Source organism: Aphis gossypii, chromosome 2, assembly GCF_020184175.1.
Source record: "Aphis gossypii isolate Hap1 chromosome 2, ASM2018417v2, whole genome shotgun sequence".
NCBI classification, from domain to species: Eukaryota; Metazoa; Arthropoda; class Insecta; order Hemiptera; family Aphididae; genus Aphis; species Aphis gossypii.
In genome coordinates, this window is record NC_065531.1 from 50,880,638 (window position 1) to 50,901,934 (window position 21,297).

The 21,297-nt window shown below is 25.1% G+C and overlaps 2 protein-coding genes and 2 pseudogenes across 3 annotated transcripts; all 4 read left to right on the top strand.

The window, feature by feature from the left end:
* The first annotated feature begins 450 nt into the window (after positions 1-450).
* LOC114125599 (acetyl-coenzyme A transporter 1-like) lies at positions 451-1,963 on the top strand. The gene is made up of 3 exons (XM_027989322.2): positions 451-940; positions 1,038-1,192; positions 1,648-1,963. The coding sequence occupies exons 1-3, from the start codon at positions 846-848 to the stop codon at positions 1,674-1,676; spliced, it is 279 nt and encodes a 92-aa protein (XP_027845123.2). The 5' UTR covers positions 451-845; the 3' UTR covers positions 1,677-1,963.
* Positions 1,964-2,039: 76 nt separating this feature from the next.
* LOC126550521 (acetyl-coenzyme A transporter 1-like) lies at positions 2,040-5,101 on the top strand (annotated as a pseudogene).
* Positions 5,102-5,364: 263 nt separating this feature from the next.
* LOC126550520 (acetyl-coenzyme A transporter 1-like) lies at positions 5,365-10,754 on the top strand (annotated as a pseudogene).
* A 143-nt stretch (positions 10,755-10,897) lies between these two features.
* On the top strand, positions 10,898-20,907 carry LOC114125559 (acetyl-coenzyme A transporter 1-like). 2 transcript variants are annotated; one of them, XM_027989266.2, is made up of 11 exons: positions 10,898-11,580; positions 11,709-11,870; positions 14,323-14,623; positions 14,725-14,851; positions 15,010-15,169; positions 15,254-15,408; positions 15,771-15,961; positions 16,761-16,945; positions 18,347-18,473; positions 19,223-19,438; positions 19,557-20,907. In XM_027989266.2, the coding sequence occupies exons 3-11, from the start codon at positions 14,417-14,419 to the stop codon at positions 19,770-19,772; spliced, it is 1,584 nt and encodes a 527-aa protein (XP_027845067.2). In that variant the 5' UTR covers positions 10,898-11,580; positions 11,709-11,870; positions 14,323-14,416; the 3' UTR covers positions 19,773-20,907. The 2 variants fall into 2 exon arrangements, with proteins under 2 accessions (XP_027845067.2, XP_050058274.1); XM_050202317.1 differs by lacking the exon at positions 14,323-14,623.
* Positions 20,908-21,297: the final 390 nt, after the last annotated feature.

Consider the following 21,297-nt stretch of genomic DNA (forward strand, 5'->3'; position numbering starts at 1 on the left):
AATTACAAACTCCAGTCTAATAAATTGTGACGCTTTTCTATAGGTCTTTGGCTATATTCATTATTAATTTTAACATTATTGTGTACAAATAACATATTCTATTAACAATTAAATAGGTACGTTATAAACGTATAGTATTCGATATTGATGTCAAAACTAATTAAATAATATTATTCTTAATATATTTTACGTATTTATATTTTGGCGTTACAATAAAAAATAAATATATATTATATACATAAATAGGTATATAAATATATAAACATATTTATCTTAAATTATTAGTCAATGATAATCAATCGCATTGTTAAATTTTACAAAATAAAATTTCATTGACGAACTCTACTGGTTACTTTCATTATAATTGTTTATAACAATTGTAAATATTGTAAAAATTATTATAAGGTACATAATTTTTCATTGAATTAACCGCTAAATCGTTTTGGGTTGTATATAATTATTGGTATAATCTATCTCTCTTGCATCTTAGTATTTATTTCTAAATTAAATAACTCACGTAAAAAATCTACAATTTGTACACTCGCCTATAAGGGTTATCAAATAATAAAATCTAACTAGTTAATTCGCTATCTATTTCCCTCTACGCAACCAGTAATTATTACAATAAGATTTTACACTGTTCACTGATAAACATAATATAAACGATTATTCGATGATTTATATTTTGTTGGTAGAAACGTATGATTTTTTTATTAATTGAATAGTTTGATTGCAAATAAAATATTAAAAATCATTTTAAACAATTCGTTTTTTCTTTATATGCTATTTACGGTGTGTACGAAATACGAAGTTAATTTATTATATATTTAAACTTTTGAGTAAGCATGACTTTGCCAAAACAGGAAGATGAACCGACTAAATCGGTAGTGAAAAACGAATTGATTTTGGCTGATGGTTGGGCGTTGAATTTGCTACAAAAGTTTGTATTTTTATTTTCGTGAACGTATATTTACTTAAAAGTATAAAATTAACATTCGGATTGATGTGTATGTATATCGTAATATGGTTCAATACAGAAAAAATGTGGGCTATGCATCTACATGCGCTTCAGTCGGTCAAATAATTGGTATAATTTTGAGTGCCGTATCCCTCATTCTGTTTACGTCAGAAGACTTTGATAATAAGTATTTAGCAATAATGTCTAGTATAAGAGGAATAATGACTATGAAAAGTAAGTCAACAGAAAAATAATTAACAGCCATTAAATCATTTAGTATACCTAATTAATATTTAGCTAAACCTAGTTTAAAAAAATCTTTTTAGGAAATCATTCGTTTTAACTTCCGTTTAGAAAATACAGCTCATAATACATAGATAACTGTTATCACTATATTAATATATTATATTATACGTAGGAACTAATGCATCATTTTAGTTTTGTTGTCAATAATTATTCTATATTAAATGACACGTCATTTGTTAGCATTCAGCATACCATTATGTAAAGTTCATAAATCACATGATAAGTGGTATAAAATATGTATATAAATATAAAAAAAACTTTTCTTGATACTTAATATTTTTATATTTTTGTTTTGATGATTTATACGCAATAGACTTAAAACATCAAGAATTTATATTATATTATGTAAATCTGAAATACATGTCTCAAAAATTTTTTTAAAGGTGTATTTATGGTTTGGGAAATTTTATAAATGGCAATTACAGCTTTAATTGCAATTTTCAAAAATGAAAAAGATTACCTAATAGAGAATAATGAAACTAAGCTTACCATTTTTCAAAACTATACTGTTTTATGGGACATTATAAAATTATTGTGTAAACATTATTTTGTAATTATAAGAATTTATAAACTTATCTTTTGAGTATGGATATAATTTTAACATTTTAATATAACGTTATACAATATTGACTTCACATTATAATTTATGTTTTTAATTATAGCCCTGATTCTTTATTCTAATAAAACTATTGTAATAATTATTGTAATATAACTAATTTTTAACGACAGCCACTAAATTATATCAGTTACAACTAAAAGCAACACCTATTGAATTTTTAAGATTGGATTTGCACCGATTGAAATATTAATGAACTTGAAACTTATAGACGTTGGCTTACCAAAGGAAAACATTTTGATTTTACTAACAGAAATGGTAATTATAAAAATGATTGTACCAGTGATATCTGCAAAATATACCGCAGGTCAAAAACCGATGAGCGTTTATCTAAACATTACCCCCATCAAGTATGAATAATTAAACATTAATTATTTTTTAAGCATGTTCAAATCTTATGTCAAAGTATAAACTCAAAGCATGCCTTACTCTAGAAAATTAATAAATAATGTTGAGAAACTAAAATTGGAATGATTATAATAATCAATAGACAATCATTTTAAATGTTTATTTTGATTAAATTCTATACATACAAATTTCTATACATTATTTCTACATAATATATTTAATATTCATAATGTATGAACAATATACTACGGAGTAATTAAATCATATATTATGTTTATAATTATATTCTTAAAATTTAAAACTTATTACGTTTCTATACAGTGGAACCTCTTTTAACTATTACTCCGATCAACCGTCTTATTCAAAAATAAATATAATTAAATAAATAAAAAATATTTATCTTAATCGAAAAATCTCCTCGATGCTAAGAATAGAATTCAATAATTCGCTCACTCATTCGATACTGTGTGACAAATTCATTCGCTTATTAGTTTGATTTCGATCGCCGATTCGAGTGGTTTATATTATTATTGTTAGAAAAAATTTTTTAGTCCGGTGAATCACGAATAATTAAATATTCCACTGTACAGACTACAGAGTGATTAAAAATTTAATTTACACCAATTTATATGTAAAATTTTAATAAAAGAGGAAAAAACATAAATACGAAATTATTATTATTTGAAATTATCTAACATGATAATTTTATAGTAATGTAAATATACATTTTGGAAGAATTTGATTTGATACATAATGAAAATTATAATGAGATTCGGATGTGTAGTTAAATAGTTAAGTTTTTATACTATTTAGTATTTATACTTTATAGCTTTAATGAACATAGTTCTAAACAAAAATTTTGCGAGATATATTCGTATACCACTTTACACCATATTTATAACTCATAAATTAGTCGTTTAAATGTCGATCTTTGTTTATAGGAATACTCTAAAAACAGCGGTTCCCAACCTTGGGTACGCGAAAAAATTATTTTTCATTTATTTATATTCTAAATTGATATTTGGGGTACGTGAAATAGTGGTAAGAGAAGTCAAGAGGTACGTGAATGAAAAAAGGTTAAGAACCGCTGCTCTAAAATAAATACTTAACACAAGGATTGCAAAAAACTAAAGGTTCTCATTACAATTTTGTACATTGGATCCACAAACCCCTCTATAAAATGTTAAAATATAAAAATAAAAATTTCTAATCATTTTATATATTTTATATATTTATAAATAAAAAAAGTATAGTGTTAAAAAGTGCTCACTATTCTAAATATTTATTTGATAAATTGACAATTCGATAAACTTTAATTATCCTCTATAATTTAAAGTTTAAACCAACAATAGAACTTAGTTCTAAAATAAAATTATATAGTTTCATTAAATTTCTTATTTTATTATTATTGTAACGATATTAATTAAATTAAATTAAGTTATTCGAATCGCTTTTGTAACTTTTAAAGAATATTAATTTTGATAAATTTACTTCAGATTTTGTTTTTTATATTGTTTATAACTTTATCAGTTAACACCTTTGAAATCAGAAATAAAAAAATCATAAATATCATCTGAATTAAGACAGTTGTATGCATTTTAAATTATTGTTATGTATGTACATTATACAATTATAATCATTTTTTCAGATTATTTTGGAACTTCACGTTTCTTATATATTTTATTTATTTTGCAACAAATCTAACAAAAAATAACGGCGTCGTAGATATTCCAATATAATACTACTATGCGATATTAGTGGTTATAGAATTAATAAATGATGTAAGTAATTAAGATTTAATTTATAAGTAAATTTGATAAAATGGTATGGTAAAAATGTTTATGAAAAAAATAAAACAAAGTAAGAATGTTTTCTTTTATAGATCCAGCATAATATAATAATGACAGCTTTAGTAGCTTTTTATTGTCGTATAAGCGATGATCGTTTAGGCGGTACTTACATGGCATTCTTGAATACTCTTTCAAATATAGGATGTTTATCGTCAAAATTGATTTTCTATGCTTTAATTGATTTGTTGTCAACCAAGGAATGCTCATTCGATTCAAAAAACAGTTGTTTTACTTCACTTCTTCAAAATGTAAGCAGCTATACATTAAACATTTTGTTTAAATTTATCTTTATACGCAGATTTTTAAATAACAAACAATATTGGTAAAATAGTGATAACAAATTTCAATTTTGCGTTTAATTTTTTTATTATTTAATTTAGGTGTGTAAATTAAATGGAGGAGATTGTATGACAATAGTTAATGGCTATTACGTTGAATCAATATTATGTACAATTGTTGGAACCATCTGGTATATTATTTTTAAAAATAAACTCAAACAAATGCAATGTATGAGCCCATCTCATTGGCAAGTTAAAGTAAATATTCAAGAACCTGAAAATTACGAGAATTCTTATGCGTTGAAAGTAAAAACATAGTCATTTTTAAAACGAATAAAAACATATAGTCAATATTAGTAAGTATGTACAAAATAAAAATTAATTGATTTTATACAATATATTTTAAGTGTCTAAATCAAAGTTTAAAATTACTTTTCTTTGATTCGAGAATATATTAATTAGTTTTTGTTAATTATTAAATGCCATTTAATAATATATTAATAATTGTACACATCAATTATAACTATTATGAATTTATGAATAATGAATGTGTAGGTATCTTATTGTTATTAAAAACTGTTTTTTTCTATGAATAATAACCGATTTATTTAATATATTTATTTGAGCATGGTTTAAATATATATAGACATGTGATACGATAATGATAATACTTATTACCTTATTACTGTGGATAGTTAATAATATGTGGAATTCATCATGGTAATAAACTTCATTTGGTACTGGATGTAACGATTTGATATGAATAAAAAAATCAGGAAATATACCTAGTTATTTATCTTACATTTTAAATTACTGAAAATAAATTATAATACAAATAACATATTCTAGTTTCAATTAAATACGTTATAAATTTATAGTATTCGATATTGATGTCAAAAATAATTAAATAATATTATTCTTAAATATATTTTATATATTTTACGTATTTATATTTTGGCGTTAAAATAATACATAAATATATATTATAACATTTATATTTATCTTACATTATTAGTTTATGATAATCAATCGTAATGTTACACTTGACAAAATAAAATTTCATTGACGAACTCTATTGGTTACTTTCATTGTAATTGTTTATACTAATTGTAAATATTGTAAAAATTATTTTAAAGTACATAATTGTTCATTGAATTGACCGCTAAATCGATTTTGGTTGTATATAATTATAAGTATTATACTATTATCTATCTCTTCTGCATCTTAGTATTTATTACTACATTAAATAACTCACGTTAAAGATCTACAATTTGTACACTCACCTACAAGGGTTATCAAAAAAAAATATCTAACTAGTTAATTCGCTATCTATTTCCCTCTACAAAACCTTTAATTATTAGAATAAGATTTTACATTGTTCACTGATAAACATAATATAAACGATTATTCGATGATTTATATTTTGTTGGTAAAAACGTATGATTTTTTTATCAATTGAATTGTTTGATTGCGAATAAAATATTACCTAAAAATCATTTTAAACATTTTCGTTTTTTTTAATATGTGATTTACGGTGTGTACGAAATACGAAGTTAATTTATTATATATCCAAACTTTTGAGTAAGCATGACTTTGCCAAAACAGGAAGATGAACCGACTAAATCGGTAGTGAAAAACGAATTGATTTTAGCCAAAACTAATTTGAAAGGAGATTGGCTGAATATTATTTTATTATTATTGTTTTACTTAATGCAAGGGCTGCCACTAGGCTTATACACTGCTATTTCAATTCTTCTACAAAACAAAAAAAATATAACTTACAATGATCAGGTAAATACGTTTGACATCTTAATCTCTAATATAGTTAAATTATTTTACTGCATAAGTGGTATTATGTTTATTTTTAGGCTTTATTTGGGATGGCTACATGGCCGTTTAGCCTAAAATTATTATGGGCTCCTTTGGTAGATTCATTTTATGTACGAAAAATAGGTAGGCGCAAGTCTTGGCTCATTCCAGTTCAGTTTTTATTAGGTATGCATGTATTTTTAGTTTTTTTACTGTTTGTTTTCACCTAAAAATAAACAGTATTTAGGGTATTAGTCTAAGATTTTAAATAGCTCTAATAGCCAAACTAAGAGTTAAAATAGTGAAATACATCAATTTTTTTGTTTTATTATTGCTTTGTGTTAAACAGGAGCATGCTTTTTTTATATGGCTAACAGTATCGATGACTTGTTACCTGAAATGGGAAAACCAAACATACTTAAGCTAACAGCTGTACTGCTGTAGTTATATTATGTACTTTCTTAGCTGCTACCCAAGATATAGTAGTGGATGGTTGGGCATTAAATTTACTACAAAAGTTTGTATTTTTATTTTCGTACACTTATACTTTATATTATATAGTAATTGTTTGGATTAATGTGTATGTAATATATTTATCGTAATATGATACTATATAGAAACAATGTGGGCTATGCATCTACATGCGCTACAGTTGGTCAAGTAATGGGCGCAACATTGAGCGCCATATTCCTCATTCTGTTTACATCAGAGGACTTTAGTAATAAGTATTTAAGGATAATGCCTAGTGTAGGAGGAATAATGACTATGAGAAGTAAATCGACAGAAAATACAATTAACAGCCATTAAAGCATTAAATATAATTATTAATTACTTATTACTAATTAGCATTACCTTGTACTAAACAAATCTTTTTAAGGGGATTGGAAGCGGCGATTTTCTGTCTTTGTCTAACACACGTGTTAGATGTATTCTATTTCCAACGTATCGATTGATATAATGAAGAGATAAGAATTATGAGAACAGGTATGAATTTGTCGTCAAGTCTACTTTTGATCAGATTTCCTATATTTTTGTTTTTTTCATTTAAACTTCTCCAAAAATTGAAATATATCAAGTTTTTAATTTTTTTTTTTTTTTAATTTATCGTTTCTAGGAATTTGGATGGGGGGGATAGTATAAAAATGTGAGAAAGTCGATCTAAAATAAACTTGACAAAAAATTCATATTTGTTTTCATAATTCATATCGCTTCATTATATCAATTGGTACGTTGGAAATAGAATACGCCTATGATCTTAAGTTACACGTGTGTTTGACAAAGACAGAAAACCACCGCTTCCAATCTCCTTAAGAAATTAATAATGTTAATCTCTGCTTTAAAAAAATACAGTTCATAGTTCATAGATATTCGTTATCAGTGCTATCACTATATTAATATAATATATTATATTACAATATATAATATATTATACACTCATAATTCTAACGCAGTGGCGCAACCAGGATTTATTCAAGGGGGGGTCCAGGAAAATTTTTTGTTTATTATATATTGTTTTTCTGTTCTCTTCCTGAGTATATACTATATACATTATAAATACATTTCATTGCTTGATAAATACAATTACATTATTATACCAAGTCTAATAATAATTATAATCAATACATTTTGATGAAAACTTTTGGGTAACTTTAAAAATATAAAATAAAAATAAATACTATGGCATAATCCAGAGGGGGGGGGGGGTGTCCGGACCCGAGGTCCATCCCTCTGATTGCGCCACTGAATCTAATGCATCATTTTTAGTTTTGTTGTCAATACAAATATTTAGTGAAACATCATTTGTTAGGCTTTTTGCAACGCTTATAATTCATAAGTAATATAAAATATTACAAATATTTTACTAGATACTTTCTATTTTATATTTTTGATGATTTACACGCAGTATACCTTAAACAACAATAATATAAATATTATGTAAGTATGAAATATATAATTATATCGTATACATTATTCAAGGTTTGTTTCTGGTTTGGGCTATTTTATTCGTGGCAATTACAGCATTAATTGCAATTTTTAAAAATGAAAAATATTTCACATTAGAGGATAATGAAATTAAGCTTAATACATTTCAAAACTATATTCTTCTATGGGACATTTTGAAATTACCCAGTATTCGAATATTGGCAATAGCATTGTTGACATGGAAGGTAAGTATGAGTGTTATCAAAATAAAAATTAAGTTATCCTAACATAATATTTGCTAAAATAATTGGCATACCATTTTTTCTGCAAAATATCATTTATGCATTTCCAAATGAAATATATTTTTGTAAAATATTGTCTTTTAAATATAGCAGTGGCTGTATCAAAAAATTTGTATGTGATAATGAATAGCTTTTCCTTGTTCAATGTTCTTATGATTTAACAAAATATAATTTACGATTTTTATTAAAATCATATCTTTTTTTTCTAATAAAGCAATTGTAATAATTATTACAGTATAACTAATTTCCAGCAACAATCTTCTACAGTTTAAATCATAACAATTACGTTTAAAAGGAATATCTATTGATTTTTTAAGATTGGATTATCTCCCAGTGAGAATGTGGTGAACTTAAAACTTGTAGATGTTGGTGTACCAAAAGATAACATTATAATTATACAAACAGGGATGTATATCATTGAAATTATTGTACCAGTGATTGCAGCAAAATACACCGCAAGTCCAAAACCACTAAGCATTTATCTTAACATTGTCCCCATCAAGTATGAAAAATAAAATATTCATTATACATTAACCACGGTAAAATCTCAAAATATAAACTCTACACCCACATAATTAAAAAAAAATAATAATAATAATGATAATAAAACTAAGTTCTTAATTATGAAATGATTGCGGATTTCTATGTAAAATGATTAATATTTTATAAAAACTTTTCTTTTTAAATCTATATTTCAGTTAACATAATAATATAGTATAAGTAAAAATGTATAAAGACAATATTTTCCATAGACATTTTAAGCTACAATATGGACAAAAACGAAATGGTAATTACTTTTTTATAATTTAAGAACATAATTTTTAGAAATTTAAAACTGTATGTAATTTATATTATTATAGATTTTACTATGTGCAAGAACACTTATGATTTATTTTTAAGTATTATCTATTAATAGTTATAAATCTAATTTTACTGTCATACCTTATTTTCAAAGATATTTTATTAAATTTTGAACTAAAACGGTTGATATAATATGGTATAAATATACATATTTTATTTTAATAATAAATTAATTACTTATAAATTATAATATAATAAATGCAATTTTTTCGAAAAAAAAAATATTAACCTAGTACTGTGGTATTTAAAGTAAAAAAGTGACTTTAATAACTATATCAAAAAAATATATATTACTTGATACATGATCGTTTTCTCTCTGAATCGTTTTTCGTATACAATTTTATATCACTGGATTCGAATTTAATAGACCTATAATAGTGAAATACTCAAAAACTAATACAGAGAATTACCCACTTACTTCCTTATTTTGAATCCAATTTCATATAACTTATTTATTTTATTAGTTTTTGTAATTTAAGTACAAAATATAAATTCACATATATTTGTTTGAAATTTTGTTTACCTGTGATACCTGTGTTAGAATTATTTTTATCAGTTATCACCTTTTAAGTATGAAATCCATAAATACCCAATTAATTTAAACACTCGTAGGTATATTAATCTTATTATATATTTACATTGTACAATTATATTTATTTATTTCAGATTATTATGGAACTTCTCGTTTCTTATATTTATTTATTGTGCATCAAAGCTACCAAAAAATAACGGTATCGTAGATATTCCAATGTACTATTATTGGATATTATTGTTTATAAAATCAATAAATCAAGTGAGTAACTTAGAAAAAATAAATCTTAATTGATAAATTGGTATGGTGAGAAAATTTCTACGATTAAGATAAAACAAAGTGAAAATATGTTTTTTTTTTAGATCCAATATAATATAATGATAACAGCTCTAATAGCTTTTCATTGTCGAATAAGTGATGATCGTTTTGGTGGTACATACATGACTTTATTGAACACTCTTTCAAATTTAGGACGCCAATTGGCAAAAACGGTTTTATATAGCTCGATTGATTTATTAACAATCAAAGAATGCACATTTGATTCAAAAAATAATTGTTCTACTTCACATCTTCAAAATGTAAGCAGCTATATATATATTATACATTTTGTAATTTTATCTTTGTACAAAGTAATTTAAAAGCAAATAATATTGATAAAGTAATTAAAACAATTTTTTTTTTTATTTTTGATAATTTTATTGTTTTATGTAGGTATGTAAATCGAATGGAGGGGATTGTATAACAATAGTTAATGGATATTACGTTGAAACAATTGTATTTACAATTTTTGGATTCATCTGGTATAGTATTTTTAAACATATACTCAAACAACTGCAATATAAAAGTCCATCTGATTGGAAAGTTAAGATGAATATTCAAGAACCAGAAAATTACCAAAATTCTTAAGTTTAAAATTATTTTTCTTTGTTACGTACATATTGAAATAAATATAAAAATAATTTAAATAAATATTTATTAAGTTTTTATATTATTTTCATATTATTATTAACTTGCACACGAATAATAATCATTTTATTTAACATTGTGTTCAAATTTGTATAATCGTATGGCACTAATGGTTTTAATTATCTTATAACTGCGGACGGTTACTAAGGGCCAACCACAAACCCGTGGTATACCTCCCAGATCTACGGAAGTCATAGCGGGGGTGACAGTAAACGAGCATCAAACCAGTTATGTGCTTTTTTAGTGATGTAAGACTGGTATTTCGGGATAATGCGGAGCTCCTTGGCCTCAAACAATTGAGGCTCGGACCTTCCACTCTGGCCGACTACTCATCTCGACTGGTATGCGACCGGTGGTGGATTGGTTTCGAAGTGACTTTAGTAGTTGCTACTATGTGGTCGAAAAGCTAAGAGCTAACCTAGGAGAAGACTGCAAGATGTTGAAAAAGTGGGGTGCGAGCGGTGGTTGCTTAGCCTATTGTATCTCCCTAACGTCCATCTAGAATATCGAAGGAGCTATATATGCACCAATGGATACCCATAACTAAATATGGGAAGCGGTAAGGATAGCTTGCGAACCGATCAGGATGATGAAAGGCAATATACACCCAAATCAAAGGTACGGGAGTGCCCAGGAGTTTCCAGTGCTCATATAGTCGTCAGACGATGCACGGACGCTTGCTAATACTTACAGTAGTCTACCGACGGTGGACCTTTGCGTCTCTTGAATAGCACACAGCGCTAATGTAAGGTACGCGGTTATATATCCAAAACATGAAAGTCGGGAATTCCAGTGGCCAGTACACCACTGTAGCTAAAAACTTTTCCTTGGGTAAGCCCAATTTTTTTATGTAAATTTTATCAATGAATATTTTTATTAAATAAAAAAGTAACAGAATATCGTATATTATAGGTACATATATTATACGCATATTAAATGCATTTATTTTAAATTTTTAGATTAATACTACCTACTTATATTAGTCATATGGATTACACATTTAATACGATATAAAACATTTATTTTTGAAGAAATGTGAGTAGGCAAGGACCTACCAGCCTACCCGCTGCCTACGCCACTGGGAATATCACTTGTGGATGGTTACTATGTCATATAGTGTAGTACGTATATTATACATTATATGTGTAATCATTAGCTTTATTTGGTACTGGATGTTCAAACGTTTTAAAAGCAAAATTCTCTCTTACTGGATGTTGTATTGACCAAAAAAAGTGAAAAAAATTTTAAAATTTCCGTTAATCCTTTGTAACCTTTTATAATTACTGCATAATATTACATATTATATTTTTACATAAAGGAATTAAATCGTAAAAATCTTATACTTTATGTGATTACCTAACCTACTCTTATGCTATATATTTAATTTAAAAATTTTGACATTCAAGAAATAGTAATATAATTTTCTTGATACAAATGATGTTTGGTATTTTTGTAAATATTTTTAAAATTAATTCCATAAATTTTAATTTTTTTTAAATACTTAACAAGGTCAACCGCTGTTAAAAAATTATGTTTGATAATTGTAAGACTATACTTACGTGTAATATTAAATTTATTTAAATTGGATCTATCATTTACGTCATACGTACTAAACGATAATAGTATTATAATTACTATTTAAAAAATACGTGATCTGTAACATTCATAACAGACATATTTTATCGTATAGAAAATAAAATATAATTATGATAACATATGATATACTCGTATGTACATATGTAATATTTAACAATAAATTATAAAGCTCCCCGTAAGTTTAAAAATTGATAATTGTTAAATTAATTTCAAATTGCAAAATAAATACACGAATGTAGGTAATATGTATATGTTAAAACGTCTCGTTTCAAAATAGTTGGAACAAAATGAATAATTTTCACTAATTCAATATAATTTATATACTTGTAAATTTCTTTATAACTATTGGACATTAGGACAATATTTATTTATTGCCTAACATTTTTTTCAGTATAATTTTACTTATCCCGTAAGTTTAAAATCGTACTTTTACGGAAATGCGAAAATTTTTAGTAGAATAATTTCTAAGTGGTTTATAAATTATATTATTTTAGCGAAAACAGGTATCACCCAATTAAATATTCATGTTATTATATTAATTTACATGGTACGTAACTTAAAAGTATGGATTTGTAAATTATTATAGTATTTTAATAAAATTTAATATAATATTAACTTAATACATTAATATTTGTGATTGTAATTGAAATCGTGTTTCTTTAATCTAAGAAATCTATTATTATAATTATTATATTGTAATTTATTTTCATCGCTAAACCACTAGTTTTAATTGAATTGCATTTATTATGTACTGAATGTTGAATTTACACTAAGTGAAAGAGTAGTGAACTTGAAACCAAAAGAAAACATTATGATTATACAAATAGAAATGTATATGTTCTACAAATTATTATAACAATGATTGCAACGAAATACACTTCATCAGGTATAAAACCGATGAGGATAAACTTACATTTTATACCTAGCAAGTATGAATTTAAATATTAAACATATAGTTATACTACGCTCAAATGTTATCTTAAAATGTAAACTCTTAACACACCAAATTTTAATAAAATAAAAAATAATGAAAGAAAATAATAATTCTGGAACGATTATGAATTGTTATGTTATTATAAATTTTGGACCTTTACATCTCTAATATAAATTTATCATACATCAAAACTAATAAAAAATAACGTTGTAGTAGGTATTAACTACTCTAGGCAATACTAGTTTTATTCAATTCGTTCAGTTTATTTAGTTCGTTTTGAATAGGTACTAAATTTACATATATCTCTACCGTAAACTAAATAATACTATTTTGATGGAATGCCATTTACTTAATCTCTGTGTGTCATTTTTTTATACTGCTTGAAATGTTTAAAAAAATTTAAAATTTAAAATATATTAACAAAATTATAGATTTGCGAGCGTATAACTGACCATGGTCATATTTTGTGCACAGCACTCAAAATACAAATACGTAATTTCGTATTGCATTTCTGTACAATCGTATGTATTCTAAATAAAATAATTATTATTGCTCTAACTTATTTATAATAATTAATAATGTATAATGTATATATATCTATACAAGATAAGTATAATAATACAATACACTTTTAAATGTAATTTTTCTGTAAAATTAAAACCATTAAATATATTTTATTACTAGTCATTTTTTTAATCATAATATGTTAAAATAATGATGCTTATATTTAAATATTTTATGTATAAATGTGAACATATTTAATAAAATATGCAAATAATTATAGGTATTCCTAATATTTATACAAAAATAGATATATTATACACCTAGATTATATTATAATTTCCAATAAACTAAATTTTTAATTCAATAACCAATTACCTTATATAGTATTATATCATAGACCAATATCGAATGATTTAAGTTATTTATACAGCAATTGTCTTACCACCGTCGAAAATATTTTTCTAAAATACAATACCGATTATATGGGTCAGCAAATAGTGATTAGATTAAAGTCAAATACTTTATTCATTTTTCTTTAGTATGTCAACTGCACCGGTCGATACAAATACGTTACCTGTTCACCGTTTTTAGTTTTTTTTTTTTTCAAATAAATATGAATAACGCCTATTAAATATGACTACATCAACAAAACATGGAAGTAAACTCCATAAATATATTGTGACAAAAGTTTCGATTTCGGACAATCCGGATTTAAAAGGAGATTGGTTGAACGTTTTCATATTGTTATTGCTGTATACAATACAAGGGTTACAATTAGGCTTAACTACCGCTATACCGATACTTTTGCAAAGTAATAAAAACGTATCTTATCAAGATCAGGTAAATCGAATTAAACGATCAAAATTGTTTATAATGAATATTCAATATTTGTTTTTGCGATACTTAACACATCAAAATTAACAAGTTGTGCTTATTCATAGGCTGTATTTAGTTTAGTGATGTGGCCGTATACTTTGAAACTTTTGTGGGCTCCTTTAGTAGACGCTGTCTACATAAAAAAGATAGGAAGGCGAAAGTCATGGCTCATACCAGTGCAATTTATTATGGGTATGTAAATTCAATTATTTTTTAATATGTAGGTTATCAATTTTGAATTTTTGTAATAACGGAACGTAATTATTCATTCCAACCAGTATAAGCGTATTTTCTTATACCTTTTTCCTCTCACGCTTTTAACAAATTTATATTGGTTTTATTTTGCACAGGATCATTCTTCCTTTACATAGCCAACGACATCAATGAATTATTACCCGAAACGGGAAAACCAAACATAGAGAAATTAGTGTGCGTGTTTTTCGTAGCTACCTTCTTGGTGGCTACACAAGATATAATTGTTGACGGTTGGGCACTTACGATGCTAAAAAAGTAAGTGTCATTATTTTCAGATTGCGTGTGTATAAAACCCCTTTACGTTTTAACAATCCCACCAAATATATTATATTGATACAGGAATAACGTGGGATATGCGTCCATGTGTAATACAACAGGTTTGGCAATCGGTTCGATGATAGGTTCTGTATGGTCTACCCTTTTGACGTCTAAAGACTTTTGCAACAAATATGTACGGACTACGCCAGATACGGGAGGAATAGTTACCATGGAACGTGAGTCATTAAAAAATCTAACAATCGATCGCTGAAATTATAGATGCTATGTAATGCATATTGAAACGTTGTTCAAAAGACACATTACACTTACATTCTTTACCATTGTAAATAGCTTTCGCGCTACACTCAGAATTTAAATTTTAATATCACATAAGATATTCCTATAAATGATATACCATATATTTATGTTCTCGATTAACATGAAAAAATATACTAATTTATATTTTTAACTATAAGCACAAAACCTATACAATTATAATTATGTTTTTTACGTACAATTCATATTACGGTAGCATTATATAATGTAGGTAGGTAATTTTAATTACACAAAAACATATAATATTATTAAATTTGCATAGAATTATTATACGTTTGGGGCATCATGTTTATGTCTATCACGACATTAATTGCTATATTCAAAAAAGAAAAAGATTGCTCATTAGAAGAAAACCACGTAAAGCTCAACACATTTCAAAACTATCGTCTACTATGGGACATCTGCAAACTACCTAGTGTACAAATATTTGCAATGGCATTGTTGACAGTGAAGGTAAATTTTAAATTAAATCATAGTTGAAATAAGTAGATACAAACGTTTAAATAATTTAGATAAAATTTTACAAATATTTTACATTAGGTAGTCTAGATGCGTCTACTTAATAGGCTAACATTTCTTCAAAAATAGTATAGATAATTAACTATATAATATTTTCAAGCTCATAAGTGGTTGTATACTTCAATTGTTAACATAATAACAATCGTATTTCTCAACACTATAACGAATACTATTTTACTTTCACACTTATAATGAAGTAATGAATATTCAGGGGTGTCCATTTTCGAAAACCCAGAGGTGGGACACTATATTTTTTCAATAACTTTTGAATAATAATATTATATAACTGTATTCATACAATATAGTATTTATTAGTTTATCATTATTATATTATTATTTATAAAATAAATAAGAATAGGTAGTTAAATTTCTAATAAAATGTAAAGTATATAACATAAATAATGCACTTTATTATTTAATTGATACAATTATTATACTTCCTTAAAAAAGTAAAAATCATTAAATTATTAAGAATAATTTAAATGTTAAAACAAGAACTGTAACGAATGATCATCGATTTTCTTTATTCAATGTATCAATTATTATAATATACCTACTATGTATAAATGTATAAAAAACACAGAAAAGCTAGGATGGCAGGTTCCCATTTCCACAATTCTCCCCCTTAAAATGGACTACCTTGTAAATATTACTTTGACGTCAACGAATTGATGAAATATATTGATATCGTACTTTTTTATTAATTTAATAAATTGTTTTGTTTGTATAAAAGGTTGGATTTGCTGCAACCGATAATGTGTCGCCTTTAAAACTGATTGATGCAGGTGTATCAAAAGACGATATGATGATAATAAATACATCTATGTACGTAGCGAAAATTATTTTACCTCTCATTATTGCAAGGCATACTTCGGGTCCAAAACCGATAAGTCTATACTTAAAAGCTACCCTGATAAAGTAAATATATTTAATTATAATAAAATATATTGATACCATTAACATAACTTGCACGTGAAATACTAATTGTATTAACTGTTATTCAAATAATTAATTGATTTTGAAAACTTATAAATTTTCATTATTTTTATCCTTAAAACAATAATAATAATATTATATTATATTATTATAATTATATTATAGATGTCACCCGCGTACTCCGCTCCAGTGGATAGTTGCTTGAAATTGTGAGGCTATTTCTTTGTTTTATAGTTATTTCGATCATAAAATGCTATTGAGTGTACATACCTTATACATTCGCAAATAATAACAATTTAAGGTGTTTATAAATTCTCATAAATGTACTTATAGATAATAAAATAAATTTTTCTAACATAAATATCACTACTCATACACCCGGGAAATATATTATATAATAATATTATAACGTCCTTAAATGAATAACAATAATAATTATTATTAAAACGAGCAACAATGGGCATTCTGTGGGGTTTCGCATCATACAGCCAATCAGCGCGCTACTTACTTATTTACTATTTTTCTATTGGTTATTATTATTATTGGATACGTTTTAACCTATTTTAACTACTCAAGTCTCAAGATTAAGTTTTTCAGTCGTAGTTAGAACGCAATGATCTATACTTCAAACCCAACGGCACTGTTCAAAACACCTAGCCATTGTCACATCTCGTATACTTCGACAAATAATAATCGATTCATCTTCGATTCCATATTATACATTCTGAGGTGGGTCGTGGACGATTGCTTAGCTATAGGTACACTTTAGACAATTATTTTAATCTAATTTTTTTAATTTTAATCTATTATAATATGTAATACTTGTACGTCGAAATTCAAATTTTACAGTAAAAACACAAAATTTATTTTGTGTTACTTATTATGTTCCCTTTTCAAAATTAATGAAATAAAGATACACATACTGGGATTGTAGATATGTTTCGTTTTCACACCAAATAATGTATTTAGATACAAATAGCATATTTTTGTAAAAATCTGAAAATGTCAAAATATTGGACATATTCCTTAACAAAAGTGATGTGTGGATTTGTATGCGTAACAAAAAATCCAGACTTGTTTTTATAGTTTAGCAATGTAGAACAGGCAGAAATTATATTATATAATAAAAAATTGTAATTTTTATAGTATTATATTATAATTTTTATATTTTTATAAATAAATCGACGTTATGTCAGTTTTATTCATTATATTAATATTTTATTTACTCAGATTAAATTATTTCCAATAGGCTTTCATTTTTAAAATATGTTATTATTTATAAAAGAATACACTAGATATATTAAAAATCATTTTTTTTCAGTTAACCTTAACTATGTATAGCTAGACAGTGAACTTATATATATTTTTCTATGATTTTTTCAGATTAATTTGGAACATTGCATTTATTATGCTAATATACTATACACCAAAATTGATAAAAATGAATGGTGTAATAAATATTCCAACTTATTATTACGTGATATTAATAGTTATATTATCAATACAAGAAGTAAGTTAATTCTTACATTTATCTTATAAAGCAGTTAAGTTGAATTTTAAATATATTATGGTAGAGATTGACTATTGTTCATTATTTTTAAGTTAAAGATATTTATTATTACTTTTTAATTAATAATATAAATAACTGTAATTATCAGTGATTTATTATTTAATGATCTATCTTCTAATAGTTCCATTTCATTATTTTCATTAACTATTTTACATATTTTCATTTGTTAAGGCTGTTGAAAGTGGACTGTTTTTAATAGGTAATAAATAATATTTTATACTTATATTTCATATGAAAAGTGCTGTACAGTTAGTGCGTGTATATAGAAATTAATCTAATAATGTGCATGAATTCTATTAAATAAAGTTTAAAATGAAAATAACAAAAAGTGGAAGAAAAATTCAACCAGAACCTAAAGCCGATTTGAATTTTGAAAACATTTGTATTCCAGGTTCGCTTTTCTAGGTTTTGTAATAAATCAATTTTCGATTTATTGTACTAATAGTTTAATATTAATACCAAATTATTATTATTTATTTTTTTAACTTAATTACTACAGTAGTGTTAAGGAAAAAAAATAATTTCCTACAAACTTATAAAAGAAGCTAATGAAAATTCTAATACTTTTAAAAATCATATAATTGAATTTTTAGAAGTAAATTTTTTTCCACTTATAATTATTAGTCTAAATGCACGAATAAATTACCAATTTTTAATTATTTTAATTCACAAAAAATCCTTTTTTTTAGATACTAAATTATACTATGTTTGTGGCTTTATTGGCTTTTTACTCTCGAATAAGCGACCCTCGCTTTGGTGGTACTTATATGACATTATTGAATACCCTCTCAAATTTGGGAAACGCGTGGGCAACTTTCACAGCACTTGGAATGGTCGATTTACTAACATTCAAAGAATGCTCATTTAATCCTAAGAATGATTGTTCTACACTTGATCTCCAAAACGTAAGTTATTCTGAATTTGTTTATCAATTAATAATGACAATATAATTCTTTTGGTATTTATTACAATATTTGAATATAATTAACTAAACCTATTTGTATTTATTTATTAACTATTTAGATATGTACAATAGATGGAGGTGACTGTGTTGTAACAGTGAATGGATATTACATTGAAATGGTACTGAGTACTATTTTCGGAATCTTTTGGTATGGTATTTTCAAAAATATTCTCAAAAATCTTCAAACGAAATGCCCATCTCAGTGGTTGGTAAACTATGTAAAACAACCAATTACAAAAAATAGCAAAAATGTATTTACTATTACTGTAACTTGAAACATTTAGATTGTTTATTGTGTGAAAAATAGGTATTGTTTTTATTGAACAATCGTTCTGTGTGCACGTTCAATATTTACTCAGAACTGTGTATTGTATTACTCTCACTATCTATAATATTTCAATGGCATGCTGAGCATTTTTTGAATGAGTGGATACACATTTTTGATTGTTATAACAATAAAATATATTAATTCTTGTATTTACCTGTTGGTACTAATTATTAACAACGATAATAGTATTTAATATTGAAATATTTTAATATTACTTTTTATATTTAGTATTATTAAATCTAAATAAATTTCAATTTAAAAAATATCAACTGCCCCCTTCTAATATGCATTATTAGTATTGAACAATAATGTTTTATAAAACATGTATTATTATTTAATTAATTTTATTATTATATTTATTAGACGATTCTTCAAGAAAATTTAAAAACGAATAATTTTATTACTATTAAATACTCATACAAATCTTAATAACTTTTAACACACAATATTTCATGGTTGTCCTGATACTAATCCTATTGAGTTGTCAAATTATCTATACACAGTTTACTGGACGATCGTTTTTTTTTTTTTTATTGCTATTTTATTATAATTTAAGATAATTAATTATCACGATATTTGTCATTTACACTGAACTCACCGTATATAATATTATATAATACTGTTGAGCTATAATAATTTTAATTTATAACTGTATTTATTTTTAGATATGGATTGTATATATTATTATTGTTATTTTATTGTTTTCTTATATATGACATATATTGTAATCGGTTATTTAATTTAGTTAGGTTTTTCTATTTGAGACACTGTAAAAAATTTATTTTCGTAATTTATGTTGGTAGCATATTTGAATAATTTAAATGGAAAAACTGAATAGTACGTAACATTTAAAATAACATTATAAAATTATTATCGAATTATTCATGTCTTGTCGTTAATACTTGTTATTTATATTGTACATATATTATATAGTTAAAATGAAACTGTAAGTGTACAATGTGCATATATGCACTCGTATATAAGAATGACATATTTTTTTTTTATACAATGAAAATGAATTTGGAAACAAATAATAGATCACTGCTGTGTTAAAAAAAAAAAATTATATTTATTTTCGAGAAGATTTTTAATTAAATTTGTTATTACCTAATAATAGATTATCGGAAGGCAGTCGTGTAAATTGTAAGTTTTTTCATATTTTTGGAACCAATGTTTTCCACAATCTTGATGGTAGGTGGCGTATGCTGCGGCCGACATAGGATAGTTTTATGTGTAACTATGGTAAACAAATTATACATACAGTTATATAATATATGGTTAGAACCGGGCAGGATAAGTCAAAATCACTGTAGAAAAAAAAATAGATCATCGTATTAGGTACTTTTTTGCAATTTGGTTAAAATATATAGATGAATGTTTTGTACAAGATAATAATAAACATCCATAAAGTGCGTATTATACTTATACAAGTTAGGGCAATAGCGATGTAAGCGCTTATTTTTTAGTCTATC